A 21,095-nucleotide genomic window follows, 5' to 3' on the forward strand; every position below is an offset into this window, starting at 1 on the left:
GAGGCAGGGGAGGAGACTCCAAAATTTCACTAGTTACACGCATAGTTAAATGGTATGTTGCTTCCAGAAAAATGAGAGGCTGATGTAGGAAGGCCTTTGAAGGAACTTCTCAAAAGGAAATTGAGCACAGTAATGTAAATGGAATGTAATTCCATTGGATAGGAAATCTAGTGAATAACTGAATTGTGAGAGAACAGAGGTATTGTAGTACCTGTTCAGCTTTTAATTAAAAATCAAAGCAGTCATCTATTTTTTTTCCAGTTTTGTGCACCATGGAAAATGGACAGTTGTACTTGATTTTGTAAAATATACACAATGTCTTTGTAGGAAAATGCAGGGGGTGGCATGCAACATATATAGAACTAGCTCATGAACTTTGTGGTTGTGGTTTTTTGAAATAAATTGTTGCTAGAAATCATTTTGATACCTATCAGTCTCTCATATTTTATGTAAATATAAGTTTGAACTGGACCTCTGAATGCAGAGGATTTGCTTATATAAACTCAAGAAGGTCATACCTTACTTGGCTTTTGGAATATTGGTATTACATCCAAGACTGGCTTACTCTTTTCAGTAAATTTAGTTATCCTACAAATGAAGCCCCCAAAATTCTAACACTGAAAAGATAGAGTATATGTGCTCCAGGAAAAAGTGCAAAACTTAAATGTTCTGGTTTGTACGGAGAGATTTTTGCAAAAATGAGGCAGGAGGGAAATGGACTTGCAGCATAGTTTTGGAAGTTGGTTGATATGTGAGCAGGAATATCTAAAAGTCTTATACCTTACATATAAGAGCATATACCTTACAGAAAAGGAAGGTTTGAATATAATTTATTAGCAAATGCCAAGGTTAGACATTGTGCTGCTGGCAAGTATCCAGAAAGAAGACAAAAAAAAATACTTAGGAAGTGTGTGTTACTGATACATCTTTCACAGTTGATGTAGTAGCCGTGGGAAGGAAGAGGGGGTTGGATATCATAGGCAATATACAAAAGGAGTAACTAAAAATCCCTTGATCTTAGAAATCTTGCTCAGAATGGTTGTACTGATACAACTTCATTTATAATATAGGAAGAATGCCTTCAGAAATTTACCATGCAGAATTTTTTTAATGCTGTGCTTCCAGCTTTTCCAGTACAAGTCACTGCCTGATTTAACTGTTACCGCTTAAGTGAGTTGAATTTTCACAGTGGCAGTTCTGACACCTGTCTGTCTTTTTATATGATCACAAAGTCAATGTTTCTTGCAATAAATCTGTTGTTCACAGTTTTGTTTATGTTTTCATCCACAAAGACTATCCTGCTTTAGTGTGATTATTTGTGGTAGTGGTATAGATCTGATACACAAGGGTGTCCTTAGGATTCTGGTCTGTTTACAAGTCTGGTTATAGAAAACCCAGTTTGACATGTGGCCAGTAATTGGAAAAGCTGTGATAATTTCATTCTACAGATAAGCAAATGAAAAGTACATTTCAGGTGAAGACAACTGTAGTGATTATCAACATGTATGTGTTAATCACTGAAGTTTTGTTAATAATAATTTTGTTAGTTAATAAGAAAAAAAAAAATTCTTGGGCTTCAGTGCATTCAGTTCAGTGCATAGAAGTCTGATTCAGATGATACTCAGCTAGAGGGAAAGGCTCCCATCAACTTTCCCCCACACCCCAGCTACCTGTCAGGGGAGCTTAAATATTAACCAGCATTTTTAATGATTTCAGATGACATCCAGGGCATTTCTCACTTAGGGAAACTGATAACCCACAGAGCCTCTGATATGAGCTGGCAAGAGGTTTTCATGTCTCATTCCACCTTACTGTGATAAATCAAAGAGTCTTTTCTTTCTTCACTCAACAGTCTTGCTTAGGATTAGGAGTACTCTGTTAGGAGGTCTGTAGGAAGTAATGAAAAACCTTCTCTGTTGTCTTTGGTAATTAGGGGCTTGGGTATGGGTGTGTTTGTGCTCTTGAGTTTTAAGAGCTACAGTTAGCAGTTAGTGTTTTATTATAGAAAATAATCAGGTGAAATGAGGGTAGGGTATCTTTGCTTTATTTAGCACACCATATTGGTATCATTAATGTCTTGATATCAACTCGTAGTTTTTGCACTTCTTTCTCTGCTGGACTAGCCTCTTCCCTACTGATGGAAGTTTGACTTAACTCCATAGCCAGTAAAGTAAAAAGTAAGTGCAAAATCTACTATGAGACACTGAAGTTTACTTGACCAAAGACTTCACTGTTATGAAATGCTGATTCCACATTTTGCTGGTTTCTACTAAGTATCTCATATCCTGGATTTTGCTGAGTATACGTATCTTAATGTTTTTCCAGTTTGGTTACGTTTCTCTTGGCTTTGACTGTATGGTCATTACTGTGCCTTAAGAGAAGGTCAGCTGCATTTTTGCAGTTAAATATTGGTTTTAGTATACTAGTAGTCCAGGCCTCTATGAAGAAATGTGTCTTTACTCTTGGACTATGTGCATACATATAATCTCGTAATATATTTTAAAATGCTATCCATGTTCTTCCACTATATGACAAGAATGAATTACATTTTTATACCTGGCTGTTTTAAAAAGTAAATATTTGCACTCTCAACTGCAGGTTTAGGTTGCTTCTAATCTGAAATGGAAGGATACCGAGATTAGGTGGGGTTTTTTTTTAATGTAATTATTTCCTAGATATGTGCATACAGCCAGAGAAGGCAGAACTCAGATCAGATAGGATTCCTGCAGAGGCATTGGAGGGAGCTTGCATTGGGTCAGGAGTTGGTTCCTTTGTTAGCCCCTTGGAGCTGGCCTTGTATGGGGCTTCACTGTGTCTAGATCTAGTGGCTGTATCACAGTCACATCACCGTCCTTCCTGCCCTGTTCTGTGGAAACCCTCAGAGGTGATTGTACTTGGTACAATTTTCTTTAAGGTGGGTGTTAATTTCTCTTTGTGATGCTGTTGCAATATTGGTATAAACCTGGGATTTTCAGTGAAGCTCGTGATCCTCATTCCTTCATTGTTTCCATCCACAAGGGCAGTTATGGTTCATGTCATGCTTTTGGTTGGATGCTCCATGCCTGTAATTAAGAACAAAGTGGATACAGCCAAGGGTAGATGATAACATTGTGTCCAACGCATGAGTGTAGCCAAAAGCAGAGTAACAGTGAGGATCTTTAAAAGCCATGATCACTGTAGAGAAATACTATAATTTCCGAAGTAGTGTCTTATTTACTAGATACTTGACACTCTTTTCCACCTATTCTTGAGCTTAATTTTCTTCATGATTCCACTTAGTTGCTTGGCATTTTATTATTTTTTTTTTCTTCTTTTACCTATCAATTTTGTGTTATGACGCAGTCATAATGTGACATAGTAGAGGATGAGAATTTTTTTGTTGTTGTTTTTAAACCATTGAGTTCTGCACATGGAAAGAGTGCTGGAGGTAGCATGCAGGCAACAAAGGCTTCGATTTAGATGCTGTCCGCTGTACCTTGATCCACAGGAGAAGTTCAGCATTGTGGGAGGAGGGTCCCATGTGCTCCAAGTGGTTCTAATCTCAACTAAGAAACTCCAAAGTATCAGGAAAATCCAGGCTGTGGTTGAAGGACAAGGGTGTGCTTAGGCCATTACAGGGTGTCAAAAGTGATATAATCAACAGTGCTTCCAGGTGTAGGTCTGTGAAATAGAAACAAACAGGAAACTTTACAGAAAAATCTAAGGGGATGCAGTATTACAGCCTAGCAGAGACTTAGTTATGGGAACTTAATGTGTGAGACAGTCTGAAAGCCCAGGTAAAGACTTTCTGTGAGGACTATGTGGCAGCAGCGTTCACTATGTGATTTCAAAATACTAATCATTTTCCAGTTTGAATAATGTAAATTCAGATTTTTAAGCAAAGATAGTGGGTCAGATTACAACTTTTCCTGGAAGCTGGATGGAGTTTCTGCCTTCAGACAGATTCACTGATGTTAGTCCTTCATGTTGGCAACTACCAGTGTCTCAGCCTGTCCATCCTGATTTGATGAAACTTCTGTGTCTTTGTTTGAAGCCTTGATTAGAAGTGATGTGCTGCAGAATATCTAGAGGGTCAGTGTATGTTCTGAAGGTGTCATTGTATCTGTTAGAGGAATCCTGTGGACTGAAATCACTTCCTTAGTCTTTCTTTAAATGGTGCTCTATATGTTTTAGTTGTAATCACTGTAACTTCTTTTTTATTAATCAACTGAACACTTGACACATATTCATGTGCGGATGGCAGGGGCTAATCTTTGAACTCTGCCAATCCTTAGCAGTTGCTTGAGTGTCAATGTACAAAATTCGCTAGCTTTCATAATGGAGGCATTTTTGATCAACGAATGTTACTGAATCAATAGATGTTGACATTGCTTTTATTCATGAGTTTTGATAACAGCAGCCATTACAGTAGCTACATCTAATGTATCATAAGATATAAATTTTATACTTTGGATAATTTCTGTGCTGAGGGCATTTTCTCATAAGTGATGTCACTGTCAGTTGCTCCAAATGTGACTTTATATTACTATGTGGCTACTTTCTACATTATGTTAAAAAAGATATCAGTTCGTTGGGATTGAGTGTTGTATGATTTGGAGCTCTTAATCTGTTTTTATTTACTATTTGGAAAACTTCAAATTGTTTGGGTTCTTTTCCTAAATAAACCCAGGATTGGAGAGTTAAACTAAATTACATTTTGATGTTCAAGGCCTTTGCTCACTATTTGATACAGAGCAAATGTATTTTATTATTGCGAAATAATACAGCCATTTAGAAAATTACTTAGGCTACAATATTTGTGTTGGCAATTTTGTTTTCCAGGCATGACAGTTCTGTTTTCTTTCTATACCCATTTGTGGAAAGATTAAATCATCATAAATCATGTTTTCAAGGGCTGTGATGCTCAAGTTACTCTGTTGTATGCAGCTCTGGGCTGCATGGATTTAGGCAAGCTGTCATCTGGAACCTGGCCTTATTTAAATAATTTCTTATAAATCACAAGCCTAATCAAACTTCTATCACTGAATAAAAACATTATTTTTTTTTTTTAAACTGGCCCCAAATGAGTAACTTGTCGGAGTGTTTAAATCAAAATTGCTATCCAAACAGGAGGAAAAAAGCAGAGTATGTGCTTCCTTAAATCAGCTTGAGATAAGCAGACTGTAGGCTTACAAAGAAAGGTTTGAATTCTAGTTTTGGTTGGGTTTTTATAGGACTACTAGATGCAGAGAACCTACACTGAAAAATCAGTGTATCCAGTTGCTTAAATATGGTGATGTGACTGTTCTTCTAGGGGTGAGGAGCAGGTGTCAATCAGTTGTCTGGATATTCACAGATTTTAAATGGTGAGACTGTTGTAAGTCTGAGAACAAAGTTTAGTGTTTGCTGAAAAGTTCAGGCTTAATCTGTATGACTCCTTGGTGTCTCAAACTTGAAATATGTTTTTATGTCTGAGGAGGGCTATGAGTTTGAACACAGGATTGCCTCTGATGTGCAGAAGTTCTGAAGTCCCTTTAAAAAGAGAAGTTGGGACGCATGATGAGGCTTATGTGTTGACTATTTCAAAATAATTTGTGTATTGCTATTTGGACTTCAGTAAAGCCTGAAAAACACAGCTTTGTTCAGGAGTGAATAATTAGTGTGATAGGTAGTTGAACCTAACCACAGCCTTATATTTCTTTTTGCCTGTCAGCTTAGCAAACTGGAAAACTTTTCCGGCTCTCAACTCTCAGCTTTGTTTATTTAACATATTAAGCACAAGATTGTCCTTTTTGAAATGTAAAAGGAATGTTTTCCAAGGCTTTTTGGGGTGGGGGAATCAATTTAGTACAGTCATCTACTATAAATTCCTCCCCCTGCTTCCAGCAATGAAATTTAACTTGTTTGTGTCTATTCTCCACCTTCCCTGTCTCCTCTAGCTCCATTCCCAGCTTTGTATCTGTCTTTAGACAATGTTTATAATCACTATCTTGTTTCTTACTGTGGTAACAAATAATGTCTGGAGTACACACTGAAATCTGGCTTAGTACAACTAAAGTGTTGTTTAAGTTTGTTTTTTTTATTATTTTTTCCATCTCCATTTGTTAGTGATATCTCATGAGGCTTTCCATTAAATATTTAACAGCTCTTCTTAAATGTTTGACTCATGATTTTACAGTGATATGTGACTTTCCTATCTTCACACAAAATTTCCTGGTCAGAGAGATGCATTTGCAGTATGTCCTCAAGGCATCACTGGTGTTTCTTGCTGTAGAGACTGCTTTTTTTGCTGCATGGTGAGTGTGATATGTTCAGGGCTGATTTCATCTGCCTCTATTAATTCTGCAGTGGATGCGCATGGGCAGTATTTCTGGCTGATGCAACCAATACTTTGAACTTGCCAGGCTATAGGAGCTGTACGAGGAAACCATCCTTACCAAACAGTAAATCCCACACTACACAGTGTTACAATATAAATCTTTTTTACAATCAAGAGGCATCCTGTGGGAATAAATTCAGTGCAGAACAGCTTCAGAGGGCAAAGCTGCTCTTGAAGGCAGAGGTGTTTTTACCGTCAGCGAGGAACTTGGACTCTTGGCGTCCTCACACGCTCAAGTCCACAGAAAACAAAGTATGCATGAGTCATGCTGAGCAAGAAGCAGTATTATAATTACATTAAAAAGTGTACAGAGGAAAGAGTTCCAAATCCTAACTTCTAAATCAAGAAGTCTGTGCTTCTTGATTGCAAAAGAACAGCTTCTGAGCCTTGCATTGCTCTTTCTGTCTCATCCCTACTCAAACTTAAAGGGGAAAGGGGTGAACAGCTGAAGGAAAGATTGCTTGTCTGCTTTTGAGACTCTCTGGGGAACCGTACCGCTAACTGAATTATAAAATGCAGAGAAATTGTATATTGGTGCTGTATGCCTGTATACACACACACGCAAGTGTGTATGTGCTTACATGTATACATACTCCTTCTATTCATTCCTCAGAGACATCAGGAAGAGTAATTCACTGCCTTATGCATTTATTTTTTTTTTTAGTAAATTAGTGTGCTCATTTATCACTGTTGTTTTGATCTCATGAGACTGTCATGATCTGGTTGAAATTATTTAATCTCGTAGGTGTTTTGGAGCTAGCATGTGGATATAGATCAGAAAAGCTTTTTTTAAAATCTCCACATGGATTAAAATATTCTGACAGCCAAATGTTTTGGTTTGGATTTTTTCATCGATGTCATAGACATTTAAAGATTTCTCATCCCACTCTTTTCTAGCAGAATATAAATATTAGCTGGTCACTGAATATTTCATGTTTCTATGGCATCTTTTACAATACGCATTAAAGTGTATCATGACAAGCTTTTGTATTTATATTTGTAAACAACTATCTCATATGTATGTATATCTGCAAATCAGTTTATATGAGAATAAGGGGTTTGTATGTGTGTAAAGACTGGGTATTGAGGAAAAAATTGTGTGATCATTTCTTCAATAATGAACTCTAGGCTGGTGGTGTCCGTTGAAAGGCAGGCAGCTGTGTGTTAGTTTTCACAGTAGAACTGTATGGAATTCTTGTTTGATAACTGTTTTGATTCAGTTTCTTATAAATATTTTTTGATGTTAAAATTAATAAATGAGGTGTAGTAGTAAAACATTTGTATTCATACATGGTACGTACTTACCATACAATGAAACATATTTTAATTTCTGTTAGCTTCCCCTACTTAATTTGCCCTCTAAAATAAATACCGGCTACCAATAGCTGGAAACTCCTGTGAGTCTTTTTCTAATTTTTCCAGGAGTGTTTTGCTTACTCATGCAGCTTGGTGTGCTCACACTGTCTCCATTCTCCAGGTCAGTAATCAAGGCACAGTTAGGTGACATTTAATGGTCAGATAAGAAATAAGCGTAGAACTGTATCTTAACTCTCAAGTCATTTGCCTATCTGATTTTTATGCTTCATTGTTCTTCTGTGTTTTTATGAAAATTTCTGTTGTCTAGCACTGCTGCAGCATGTACATTGTCATGTTTTCTACATTACTGATTTTTAGTGAGAATAATAATAGAACAAGCAGAAAACAAATTCATGACAATATCAAGAAAAACAAAACATTAAATGTATTGTCTGAAAATAAAATGGGTTCATTGGCTATTTTGGTCATTCTGGCAGTTAGATCAACCCTTGTCACAGTGGTGAAGGCTAGTCAGTGGTTCATAGTTGGCTTATCTGTGCTGAGCAGAGTAATTCAGATTAGCCAGTGACTTCTGCTAGCTGACTAAAATGCCCCTGTACTCCTTCCCAGTATCTGTAGGGGAGTATGAAGGAATGATCTCTGCTGACCTGTCAGTGGTGATGCACTGCCTGAATACCTGGCGAGACAAATGAAAATGTATGTCCTGAAGATAATGTGCTCTGAATCAATTTTAAGCATCTCATATTAATGTGTTAAAACAAATCATGTGTACCATTACCTGGACCTGCTGCCTATCGAGAAGCTGTAGGATAAGTAGGATTTTAGACAGATTGCATTTCTTCAGTTTGCCTTTGGTTCTTTAGTGTACGGTTAGATTTTGGGACTTCTCAGCAATTGTAAGGAGAATTTCCTTGCTCTGGTCAGAGATATTTTAACTGTTATTTGGGCATAAATTAAAACATAGGAATGAAATAGTTGTTGCATCCTGTGATAGGGCTGTATATATTGCTTGTTTCTCTAGTCTTAGAGATCTTCAAAATATCCCTGGGATAAAATTCTGTCATACAGAGGAATTAAGGTATATTCTGCTTTGATGTTTCTTCCCTGCTTAAGAATGCCTGCATCTTTAGTTTCATCTTTGCAAATACATTCTTATTTAAAGTGTGAGAAATGACTGTGTCTAATCTGGGAACTTAATAACTTATATATTTTTTTTTTTCCCCATAGTCTTTCCCTTGTATAGAGGACAACGTGTGTTTGAACTGTAAAAAATCAGAGCTCTCCTCCCCTGAGAAGTACCCTAACATCCTGCTCCCTGAATTGACCTTAAGAGAATAACTTGACTTAGTGGATTTTGATTTTTTGTACCAATTGGTTTGCTCATTTTTATTTCCCTGAAAGCTCTTACCACCACATAAAAGTTCTGAAAGCTCCCCTGCCAATTTTTTTAAAGACTGTACGGCCAACAGGTTGTTTAGACAACCATTGGACTTGTCAAGAGGTTTCTTTTTGACTTGAATACAGTTGCTGTTACTGAATCCATGTTCTAGCTGCTCCCTTCCTTAATCTGCTGTAGCTCATTATTTTATGGAACTACTGTAATGTTTATCTTGCAGGGTGGCTTTAATTCTTTTGAGTACTTCAGCTTTGCCTTCTGTCTTCTGTTGCCCACCTTAGAATTTACTTTGGGCCTTTACATGTTAGTATTATGATTTAGTCAGGATTATTTCACATTATACCACAGATCTAAGTTTTTTTAAAAAAAACCCCTATATTGTCAGTATTACTTTATGGGTATGTAAGTAAAGCCAATTGTAATATGAAATACATAGATACCAAGGTGCTGAGACATAGAGGACTTTTAATCCTATCTCTAGAGTAGCAGATTCTTTTTTACATCTATTGGACTAGAATTATCTATAACAATTATTTACATGACCCTGCAAAAGAAGAAGAATGTAGAATATTTTGCAAAAGAAAGAGGAGAGTATTAATCGCATTTAAATTCCGTAAGAATGCAATAGGGGATGCATCTATGAACTGGAGAAGATAGGTGGACAGGGATGGGTGTACAAGTTGGAAAGGGGAGTTTTGGAAGGACTGATTGTTTAGCTGAGGCTATTGGGGACTGTGGAGACTTTCCTTTCATGTGGATTTAAGGTTTGGAATTTTTTTTTAAATAGTATAATCAAGATAAGTGTATTTGCACCGGATGTCCTGTATGTGTCCACTAGGACAAGTGTGGTTATTCATCCAGGAGTTTTCAAAGAGCAAAGTTTAAATGGTTTGGAACATTTTGCTCTGAGATGATGTCAAGCATACTGTACTTCGCACATATTTTATAGCCTTGACTAAATGCTATTTGGTGTCTTCTAAAATTGGCATAGCTCCTACTGAGCTATAATAATAAAGATGCATCTTCCCTCTCTTGAGGCGGAATAAAAATGGAATATTTAGGAAGAACTTACACTACGTACTGGGACTTTTATAATTTGGAATGTACTCCGATAGCCAAGTTTCTTATGTGTGCTTCCCTTCCTGTGTGTTATTATATGATGTGGGTAGTATTGACCTGTGCATGATTGCCAAATCTTTTGGCATGTGTAAGTGAAAACATTATTTACAATTTTTATATATAGTGCACTTATAAATATTTTTATTGTTATGATAAACAGAAGGTGTAAATGAGGAGAGGTAGTGCTACTCAATGTTACAAATACTATTTTACCAACTACTTAAAGCTGAAGAGCTGCTGCTGTACTCTGAGACAAATTGTTGGCTTCTGTACAAGAACAGAGCACAGCAAAGGGACTTCCATGTCTTTCTCTGATAATTCCAGTTTAAGAACCTCTCTGCATGATTTCTGAAATGTCTGTGCCTTGAACATAACCAGTGAATTGCCTTAAGTTTCTGCTGCACATCCAAATCCTTTTGCTGAGAGATGCTCTAGCAGTGTAATTCTTGAAATATTGGTTACAGTGACAGTGAACAGTGCAATATGAATGAGTTTCTGAATAACAATTTGCTGGCAGGCAGCTATGTTAACAGCTTCAGGCACTGAAGGATGAACTGCAAATAAGCAAAAAAGAGTAGAGCCATTGGGTCAGCGATTCCGAGTTCCATTGCTCCTTCTGATCCAACCTTGAATGCTGCATTAATGAGTGTTGCCTTCCAGAGTGTCCTATGACCTTTTCTCTTGTTCTGCTTTTGCTGTGAATAGTACTGGTGGAATACTGTTACTGTATAGTTACAGGAGAAAGTAAGGGGAGGCAAGTAAAAGTGTTTAAACTTTTTTTTTGTTAAGCAGGGTTTGAATCTCATGAGTGAGGTGTCAATCTAGGTGTGAATGACACTTAAATATGTGGTTCAGACTTGTTTTCTGGCTTGGATCCTATGTCAGTAGACAAGAAAACATTAGAATGGATGCTGGCTTTAAAACCTGAGTTTGCAGAGGGGGGACTGAGGATTTAGAGTTTCTGCTGTCTTCAGGGAGATAGGAGGTGCTCGGCTATACAGGTTCAAGCAGAGCCACAAAGTCATTACATGTGGAATAGGTTAATGATTTTTTTCTTCTGTCTGGAATATCAAACTCTTAAATAGTATAGATTTGGATTGGAAGCAAAAGTATGTTATCGCAAAAGCTGAAATTACTACTTCTCTACCTCTTGCATTTGTTTTTTTTGAAGAAAAATTTAAGAAATAGAGCATCAGTGTGAGGGTATAGTATTTGCTTGTTGAGTTCAGTACTGTCACGATGATGAAATGGTACAAGATAGATTTCACATTAGATCAAGGGAAAAAAATCTCTGTATGTTGTAACTCCAGAACATATTCTCTTATACAGATGACCTTCAGCATTTATTATCTTGGTATTCATATAAAGCCATGATAGCAGCAAGTGAAATATGTAAGCATGATGTATTTCATAATTACTAAAATTAACACACATTTTGTTTGGCAGAATAACAAGGCAGTGAAATTATAATGTTGTGGTGCAGTATACAGCCTGTTAGAAAATGTTTCTGATGTATTAACACTCAGCTTTTATTCTACTAGTATACTACGTCATTAGTCATACTTTGGGGGTCTTTTTTGGACTTAGCTTACCAAGTTAGAGGAGGAGCATGAAAGGCAGAACACATTCTTGCTAATTCATAGAATCACAGAATAATGTGGGTTGGAAGGGACCTTTAAAGGTCATCTAGTTCAGCCCTCCTGCAGTCAGCAGGGACATCTTCAACTAGATCAGGTTGCTCAGAGCCCTGTCCAGCCTGACCGTGAATGTTTCCAGGGATGGGGCATCTCCCACCTCTCTGGGCAATCTGTTCCAGTGTTTCAGCACCCTCATCGTAAAAAAAAAATAAAATTATTCCTTATAAGTAGTCTAAATCTACCCTCCTTTAATTTAAAACCATTACCCCTTGTCCTTTCACAACAGACCCTGTTTGTCCTCATCTTTCTTATAAGCCCCCTTTAAGCACTGAAAGGCCACAGTAAGGTCTGCCCAGGGCCTTCTCTTCTCCAGGCTTAACAGCCCCAACTCCCTCAGCCTTTCTTCATAGGAGAGGTGTTCTGTCCCCCTGATCACTTTTGTGGCCCTCCTCTGGACCCGCTCCAACAGGTCCACGTCCTTCCTGTGCTGAGGGCTCCAGGGCTGGGTACAGTACTCCAGGTAGGGTCTCACCAGAACAGAGTAGAGGGGCAGGATCACCTCCCTCAACCTGCTGGCCACATTTCTTTTGATGCAGCCCCAGATACAGTGGGCCTTCTGGGCTGCAAGTGCACATTGCTGGCTCATGTCCAGCTTTTCATCCACCATTACACCCAAGTTGTTCTTGGCAGGGCTGCTCTCAATCCCTTCATCCCCAGCCTGTATTGATACCAGGGGTTGCCCCGACCCAGGTCTAGGACCTTGCACTTGGCCTTGTTGAACTTCATGAGGTTTGCATGGGACCACTTCTTGAGCTTGTTCAGGTTCCTCTGGATGGCATCCCAGCCCTCAGGCATGTCAGCCGCACCACTCAGCTTGGTGTCATCTGCAAACTTGCTGAGGGTGCACCCAATCCCACTGTCTGTGTGATTGATGAAGATATTAAACAGTACTGGTCCCAATGCAGACCCCTGAGGGACACGACTTGTCACCGATCTCCATCTGGACATTGAGTCGTTGACCACTCCCCTCTGGATGCGACCATCCAACCAATTCCTCATCCACCAAACAGTCCACCCATCAAATCCATATCTCTCCAATTTGGAGAGTAGGATGTTGTGGAGTACTGTGTCAAAGGCCTTACAGAAGCCCAGATAGATGACATCCATAGCTCTTCCCTTGTTCACTGATGTAGTCACTCCATTATTGAAGGCCACTAGGTTGGTCAGACAGGACTTGCCCTTGGGGAAGCCACGCTGGCTTGTCTTGAATCACCTCCCTGTCTTCTGTGTGCCTTAGCATAGCTTCTAGGAGGATCTGTTCCATGATCTTCCCAGGCACAGAGGTGGGGCTGACAGGTCGGTAGTTCCCAGGGCCCCCCTTTCTACCCTTTTTAAAAGTTGGTGCAATGTTTCCCTTTTTCCGGTCACCAGGGACTTCACCTGACTGCCATGACTTTTCGGATATCATGGAGAGTGGCTTGGCAACTACATCAGCCAATTCTGTCAGGACTCTGAGATGCATCTTGTCAGGTCCCATAAACTTATGTATGCTCAGGTTCCTCAGGTGGTCTCCAACCTGATCTTCTTACAGTGGGAGGGACTTTGCTCCTCCAGTCCCTGCCTTGTGGTCCATCCACTTGGAGGTGTGGGAAGAGAGATTGCTAGTGAAGACTGAGGCAAAAGAGTTGTTGAGTACCTTAGCCTTCTCCTCATCCATTGTTACCAGTTTGCCAGTCTTGCTCATCAGGGGCAGTACACTTTCTTTGACCTTCCTTTTCTGTGCCTTGGCCTTCCTGACCCCATCCCTACACAACTGGGCAGTGTCCCTGTACTCTTCCCAGGATACCTGTCCCTGCTTCCACTGCCTGTGCATTTCCTTCTTGCCCTTTAGTTTGACCAGCAGGTCTTGACTCCGCCATGCCTGTCTCTTGCCTTCCTTTCCTGATTTCTTACACCTGGGGATTGAGAGCTCTTGAGCTCTATGGAAAGCATCCTTAAAGATCTGCCAGCTCTGTTCTCCTCCCTTGTCCCTGAAGGCAGTTTCCCAGGGGGTCTTCCTGACTAACTCCTTGAACAGCTGGAATTTTGCTTTCCTAAAATTCAGGGTCCTGACTTTACTCTTTGCCTGATCCATACCCCTCAGGACTGCGAACTCCATCGCTGCATGATCACTGCAGCCCAGGCTGCCTCCAATCTTGACATCCCCAATTAGCTCATTTGCGTTGGTGACCTTCAGGTCCAGTATCAATCACATCCTTTCTGGTACGGCTGTCTATTACGTAGCTTAGGAAGTTATCCTCAATGCATTCCAGGAGTCTCCTGAATTGCCTACAGCTCACCATGCTACTTTTCCAGCAGAAGGTAGGGTGGTTGTCGGGGTGGTTGAAGTCCTCCAGCAGGTTGAGAGCCTGTGAGCATGGTGCCTCCTGTAGCTGGAGTAAGAAGGCTTTGTCAGCAGGTTTCCCCCTTGACTAGACGACCTGTAGTAGACACCAACCAAAAGGTTCCCTTTGTTGCCTTGGTCTCTAATTCTCACCCATAAGCTTTCAACCTGCTCATGGCTATTGTTGAAAGACAGTTCTTCACACACTATCCATTTCTTGATGTAGAGGGCAGTGCCTCTGCCCCTCCTTCCTCGCCTGTCCCTTCTGAACAACCTGTAGCCACCAATAGCCGCACCCCAGTCATGGGATTTGTCCCACCAAGTTTCAGTAATGATAGCTAAGTCGTAGCTTTCTAGCAGCATGGTGGATTCCAACTCCTGCTGTTTGTTGCCTGTGCTGTGTGCATCAGTGTAGAGGCACTTCAGCTGAGCTGTCGGCTGTGTCACCTTCTTAGAGGAACACCCGTTAATTCCTTTGAGGTATTTTACTGGTGTTTCCCTGTTGGTTCCCATTACCTCAGGAGCCTCTGGCTTATCTCCGTAAGACTTGCATGCTCCAATGTAGCCAGCACGTCTTGGAGCAACAGGCTGAGGGCCCTTGCTAGCACCCCGTATCTCTAACCTTGATGTGTCGTCCCACAGCTTGTCACGGGTGAGCCTGATATTATGCCCCTCCCCCTTCAAGCCTAGTTTAAAGCTCTGTCAATCAGCCCTGCTAGCTTGTGAGCAAAGACCCTCTTCCCCCTTTGAGAAAGGTGAATCCCATCTGATGCCAGCAAGCCTGGTGCCATGTAGACCATCCCCTTATCAAAAAAACTAAAATTGTGGCAGTGACACCAGCCACGAAGCCATGTATTAATAGACTGGGCCCATCTGTTTCTTCCAGTGTTACTGCCCACAACTGGGAGGAGAGAGGAAAAAATTACCTGTGCTCCAGATTCGCTTACCAACTATCCCAAGGCCCTGAAGTCTCTTTTGATTGCCCTCAGACTATGCATTGCGGCTTCATCGCTGCGCACATGGACGAGCAGTAACCGGTACCAGGCTAGGAAGTTTCCTAGTGCTGTCCTTAACCCAGGCCTAAGGGAGGCAGCAGACTTCCCTAAGGCGAGGGTCTGTCTGGTGTGCTGGACCCTCTGTTCCCCTCAGAGGGGAGGGGAATTATAGAAATAGAATTATAGAATTTTAGAATTGGAGAGAATTACAGAAAGAGAGGCAAACTAGCAAACGAAATTCCTTTTCAGATTTTCAAGGGTTTTTGTCAAGGGTTGCTTTTTAGAGGACTTGCCAGTTGTTTCTTAACTTTCTGTAGGAAAAATGAGAGAGAAAGTTAACGGATTTTTTCTACTAATTTGTTGATTGTGTGTGGTATACGCAACAGTACAAATCAGCATGTCTGAAGGACATACCCTGTTGAGTATTAAAGGATTTAGTTAATGAACTTGCTGAACCCGTGTTAAGTATTTTGAAGTACGTAGATAACTGAGACTTGCCAGCAACTTGCTAGATTACATTATTTGGAATATTAGTATTCAAAGATTTTAAGTTTTGTTTGGTAGGTCTGACTTTAGTCCCTAGCAGCATAAATAGACTAAGTAAGCACCTGGTACAAGGTCCTGAAGCCTTTCTGTCCCTCTGATGCTATTCCACTTCTTGACTAGGAAAACAAAATCAACAAAAAGTGCCTTTACCTAAAATAAACTTTAGGTAAGAATCTAGGTCTAGATTTGAGTAATATTTGATCATGTGGCTAGCTTTCAGTAGAGACACTCAGAGGTTAAAGTTTAATATGAGCTTAACTTTCATAGTGAATTGAGACCACAGTGAAAACTTCAGAATTTCACTTTCATAAATATCAAGTGCATGTGTGATGGTATAAAATCTTAGAGATGACAAAAATAAAAGAAGATAGTTCAGACAATCACTTCATACCAAATTTGTCATCTATTTTATTACTCTTTCTTCTTGTGTTTCTATGAAGATATGAGCATGATCTAGTGGTAAGAATTACGTGTTTGATAAGGAATGCAGTACTTAAATTGTATCACCTATTTATTCATTGTAGTGGAGTAAGTATTGGGCTGCAGTTATTTTTGGTGGGCTCTGTGCTGTAGCTGAAAAGCCTTTGACATTTGTGCATCTCCAATTTGTAATTGAAAAATGATTTTTAAATCCTTGAATGCAAGAGCTTTGTGGTTCTTTATAACAACTGACTGTAATGATAAATCAAGTCGGAGGGAGTTGTCAAATAAGGTGGTAGAGGCATTGGTGCAGTCACCTGGTTTTACTTGCCACCTTGACTAATGACATAAGAAAGAGGGAAAACATAATTAATTGGATTGATTTAGGTGAAACTCAGTTGAGAACTAATGAAAAAAACTGTGAGAGTTAATAGAGGAAATGGTACAAGGTGAGGAAGGACTACGTAATATGATGAGTTTTGGTTTTTTGTTTTCTTTTGTTTTGTTTTTTTCTTGAAGTGAAGGTGGAAAAAAGCAACCATGTCAGGGAAAGAGGAATGAAATAGAGAAACAAGAAATGAAGGAAAAGAAATAGCATGAATTCATATTCCTCACAAAGATGAGTTTTTACACTAAGGCAGCAAAAGATAAACCAATGAAAGGAATGTATAGAAGATTTAGAGTTACTTATTCATTTCATGGATCAGGGAAATAATATTCCCTTGCTGATTAGGTAAAATTCTAGGTCTTGATATCTACATGCCTGAAAGTTAACAGATCCAACAGGATTGAAGGGAATAGTATAACTAAACATCTCTGAGTGAATCATCCAGAATATCAAGATTTAAATTGGTATGGCTTATCCAAATGTTCAGCAAGCGTAAGAGTATTTTTAAATCCTCTGTAAATATCTTAAAATGGAGAACATCAAGGAGTGAAGGCCAGGGTGGTTAGTTAGGAGGGACCAGGTCCCATGCTGCTCTCTGGTAAAACCAGAAACAGAGCAAGAACAGACTTCTTTGGCTCCTGGTTCTGCAGGAGAGTGGATTGAACTTCCTTATGTGGAAACCAGATGTGGTGCCTTTTCTACAGACACATTTCCTAGCATCTGTGGAAGTGCAGTATTTTCTTTTTTTAATTTTTGTTTTTTTAAATTGTGAGACTACCAATCAATTTTTCCTTAAAGGAGCAGGATTTTGGTCTAATGCTGCATGCCTTGTGCATCTCATATTTAGTGGAATTAAATTATTAAATGGTCAAGGTACTGTTCTGCATGTTAAATGGTTGTTTTGTCGGTGTAGGGCAGTTGTGGATAAGGAAATAATGGGAAAATATTTGTATCAGAATTCCTATTTGAAAATACAGTTCTATTGCTCCCAGCATTTTAGTCTAATTTAGTCCTTTCCAGCAGGATTCTATTAAATTGTTTTAAATATTTCCATTAAGCTGTTCGCACTAAATTTCTCTAAAATGAGAAAATAATTTCTATGCTTTGATAATACACTAGTTCACAACTAATAACTGTCATTTTTTCTTTTTATTCTAGTACATGAGAAACTAAAGCAGCAGTAACAAAGGTTCAAAAATGTTGACAAATGAGTGATCTATTCCACGTGAGAATTAGTGTCTGCTCTGTACCTTGGCAAGAAATTTGAATGCAGAAGGGTAAGCTGGTTTTGCTATGAACTGCTTTACAGAAAAGGATTATGCAAATATTTGAATTTTTCTTGGTTGAGGTGGTTTTTTAAGAGGGGAATGAATGATTCAAATTAGATTTTTTGCTTCTTTTCCATTTAAAGTGCTTGTAACAAAGCCAAAAGCCTAAGTTTATAGACTTCAGGGGTTAGAGAGGTGATCCTGTCCATTTCTCCTATTAAACAGTACCCTTGACATGAAGTCAGCTGCAGAGTGTAGGGCAGGACCAAGCTGTTGACCCAAAGCTCTCACGGTCTAAGTAACTGTGTTTCAGTAACCCTGTTGTTGAGTGAAAGAATAATGCTTGTTGGCATGACTATTACAAATTGTCTTTCCCCTCCCTCTTTCCCTCACCTTTCCTCCATATGCCACTCAGTCAATAAAGAGGGTTACCAGAAGAGGGGAAAAGAAGAGGGACCAGAAAGAGGGGCAAAGAACCGAGGGAAAAGAAAGCCAGCACCTCTTTCCCTCCTCTTTCCCTCCCTCTTTCCCTCCTCTTTCCCCTCCCTCTTTCCCCTCCCTCTTTCCCCTCCCTCTTTCCCCTCCCTCTTTCCCCTCCCTCTTTCCCTCTTTCTCCTTTTTATGCCCCTGTGTTCTCCACAACTGATAACTCAGTGCTTAGATTGAAAACACTGCTACAGTTGGCTGATGCTGCAGTCCCCTTGCTTCTCTTCCCTTTAACCTAGAGAGAAAGGTTTGTCTGGATAAAGGAAAGGCAGCAGCTGTCAGTTTCCATTGTTTTATTGGAAAAAAAGGCAGAATTGGGCAACTTAAAATGTTATGGGTAAGAGTTTATTTATGGAAGTGGTTGTGATATACTTGTCAAAAACATTAAATAATTTAAATGTTTTCTGAGTGTGGGTAGGGAACTAGAACTCTAGTTTTCTAGAACTCTAGAAAACTGAATATTTCATTTAGCTCAGTGAAAGGAAGGTAAGCTAAAACTATGTAGCAAATTTTTATTGTTTTGAGGTGAGGATAAGCAAAAGCATTTGTTTAGCAATCTAGTGGTTAACAAAAACTTTATCTTGGCTTGCTTATTTCAGTTGCAGCAATGTGCTTCAGAGCAAGTGCATATCACTTCATTTGATTATAAATCCCCAAATCCATTGAAGTACATCTGAGAAAGTGTAGAGCTAAAGTCAGATTAGGTTGAGTCAGTCTGTTGATGCTGCTGGCCTTCCCAAAGGTTATCTTTAATCTGGCACTGAGATGGCTATTGCTGTGATATTATAGCCTCTTCAAAGTACTCGTGATTTCATTACTTCTCAAAAACAGGTAACTAGTGTGCAGTTCCCTTCTGATCTCCTTTGTGTATCCTAATGTCTCCAGCATAGGTGTTACGCAAATACTATGTTTCAAGTAAAAGTTTCTTGGATTTTGAATTATTGCTATGGCATTATCTGGTAGGTTGACCAAGGATGACTTCAGTTACTGCTGGTTTTCAGGAAGTCAGAGTGTGTGTGTATGACTTCATGCTATTACTTCCCAATTCTGTCTCAGACAGGTCCTATGGTTCTCACTTCCTGGGTGGTTGAGATGAAAGGCTGTCCTTCTTGACTTTCCTTCTAAAATAAAACAATGGGTATACAAGTCCTTAGCTTTCTTCCTTAGACTCTTTCACTACTTAGGCAAGAGTTTCTTTTTGAAAGATCTTTCTTATGAGGCAGATGGGAGATGAGACCAAAAAAAAAAGTGGAGAGCGGTGGAGAGAAATAATAATTAAAAAAAAAAATCAAAGCTTGCCACTTGCAAAAGGATCTTGTAGCCTGGGAACAAATGGAAGGAGACTGATTCTTTCTTTCTGACAACAGCAACTCAAAATCTCTCCCATGTATGTACTAGATTCTTCTTTTATCTCTGCACTTGGAAAAGACTACCTAATGGGTCTCTCCTTCCACAGGGTGGGGCAAAGCCAGACCCATTGGCAAAAAATGATGTTGATAGGACTTATTACCAGTCCAAAACACAGACTCATTTTGTAGATACAGACTTACTTGAAACAGATTTATTTAAGATGCTTAGGTACAAATTCTTTTGCTGATTTGCAGCAGGCTTATGTAGTATTTGGAATTCTGGAATTTAAAGACAAAGCTGGTTTTATGTGCAAAGTCCTTTCTTTTAAGAACATTGAATCCTTGGGCTTTTAAAGGTGTATTAAAGGTGTATGTAGTTTTAGTGTCCATCACTGAGTAAATGAAGAATGTAGCATTGCAAAGTTCCGGCAGAAATTACATGGCAAATGCATAGACTCACACACAGAAACCTTTAGGGCCAGGATTAATCACTGATATTTTCAAAATCAGAAGTCGTTCAATGACAGTATCTAAAAACTCCAAAATGGTGAATGTGTTCTAATTTCACTGCAGTGAAGTTACAGGGAAGTTGAAACATTTCTTTTGTTATTTTGCAGAGGGTTAGAATTTATTTTTACTGTAGCAGTAATGTACTGCAGTAGTAAATGGTAGGAGGTTCTAGCATGCATGACCTGGTTCAGCTGGATAACACTATTGATTTTTTTTTTTTTTTTTTTTTTTTTTTCAGTGCCTCTGCTTCAGTTAATTTTAACTTCATTCTTGATTAGCTCAGTGGTAAGTTGTCATTACAGCATTCGACTCCCTAAGGACATGATCTATAAGGCAGATTTTTCCAGTGGAGGGTCATGATTCAGCTAATTTACACATAATTTTAACAGCAGTTGGCCTAATACCCTGAAGTGGAATTTGAGGTACTTGAAGTCCAAGAGTATAATACCATAAATTAGTGTTTATGTTAAGTACTCTTTAGAGACCTGCAGGAGGGGCCCCGTGTGTTTTCAATAGGCATGTGAAACTAAATTCTCAAGGAAGATTAAGCAAGCAGTTGCACTTCACGCAGAATTGCCATTTAACATTTCATTGGGAAAGCTTTGTTTTGTCAAAGTTGCCATAGTATTTGTTTGCCCAGACTTTGTATTTGGATTTATATTTTAATGGCCTATTCAAATAAATGAGCATAATAAAGATGTCCTCGTGTGGTTAGAGCAAGCTAATGAACTCTGACTTTTGCGTTTACTGATGTTTTACATTTCTTGTAAGTTTAGTGCTGAGCTGTGTTCAGTTACTTAAAACAATTTTTCTAAGATACAGAGAATTTGTCTCCATGTTAGCATCTAAATGGTTTTGTCAAGCTGAGCCGATGTTTCAGAATGCTGTAGGCATCTGCTGTAGGCAGCAGATTGAGGATAAAT

At 39.2% G+C, this 21,095-nt stretch overlaps 1 protein-coding gene across 5 annotated transcripts in view; it reads left to right on the forward strand.

Annotated features, from left to right (window-relative positions):
- GULP1 (GULP PTB domain containing engulfment adaptor 1) overlaps positions 1 to 21,095 on the forward strand; it is a 165,505-nt gene that overhangs the window by 38,869 nt on the left and 105,541 nt on the right. For all 5 annotated transcript variants that reach the window (XM_030018370.2, XM_030018372.2, XM_030018371.2 and 2 more), the window contains exons 2-3: positions 17,718 to 17,836; positions 20,411 to 20,457. In XM_030018370.2, coding sequence (XP_029874230.1) covers positions 17,827 to 17,836; positions 20,411 to 20,457 — 57 coding nt within the window. In that variant the 5' untranslated portion in view covers positions 17,718 to 17,826. The remainder of the gene's footprint in view (positions 1 to 17,717; positions 17,837 to 20,410; positions 20,458 to 21,095) is intronic.

This window comes from Aquila chrysaetos, chromosome 6 (genome assembly GCF_900496995.4).
Source record: "Aquila chrysaetos chrysaetos chromosome 6, bAquChr1.4, whole genome shotgun sequence".
Taxonomy (NCBI): domain Eukaryota; kingdom Metazoa; phylum Chordata; class Aves; order Accipitriformes; family Accipitridae; genus Aquila; species Aquila chrysaetos.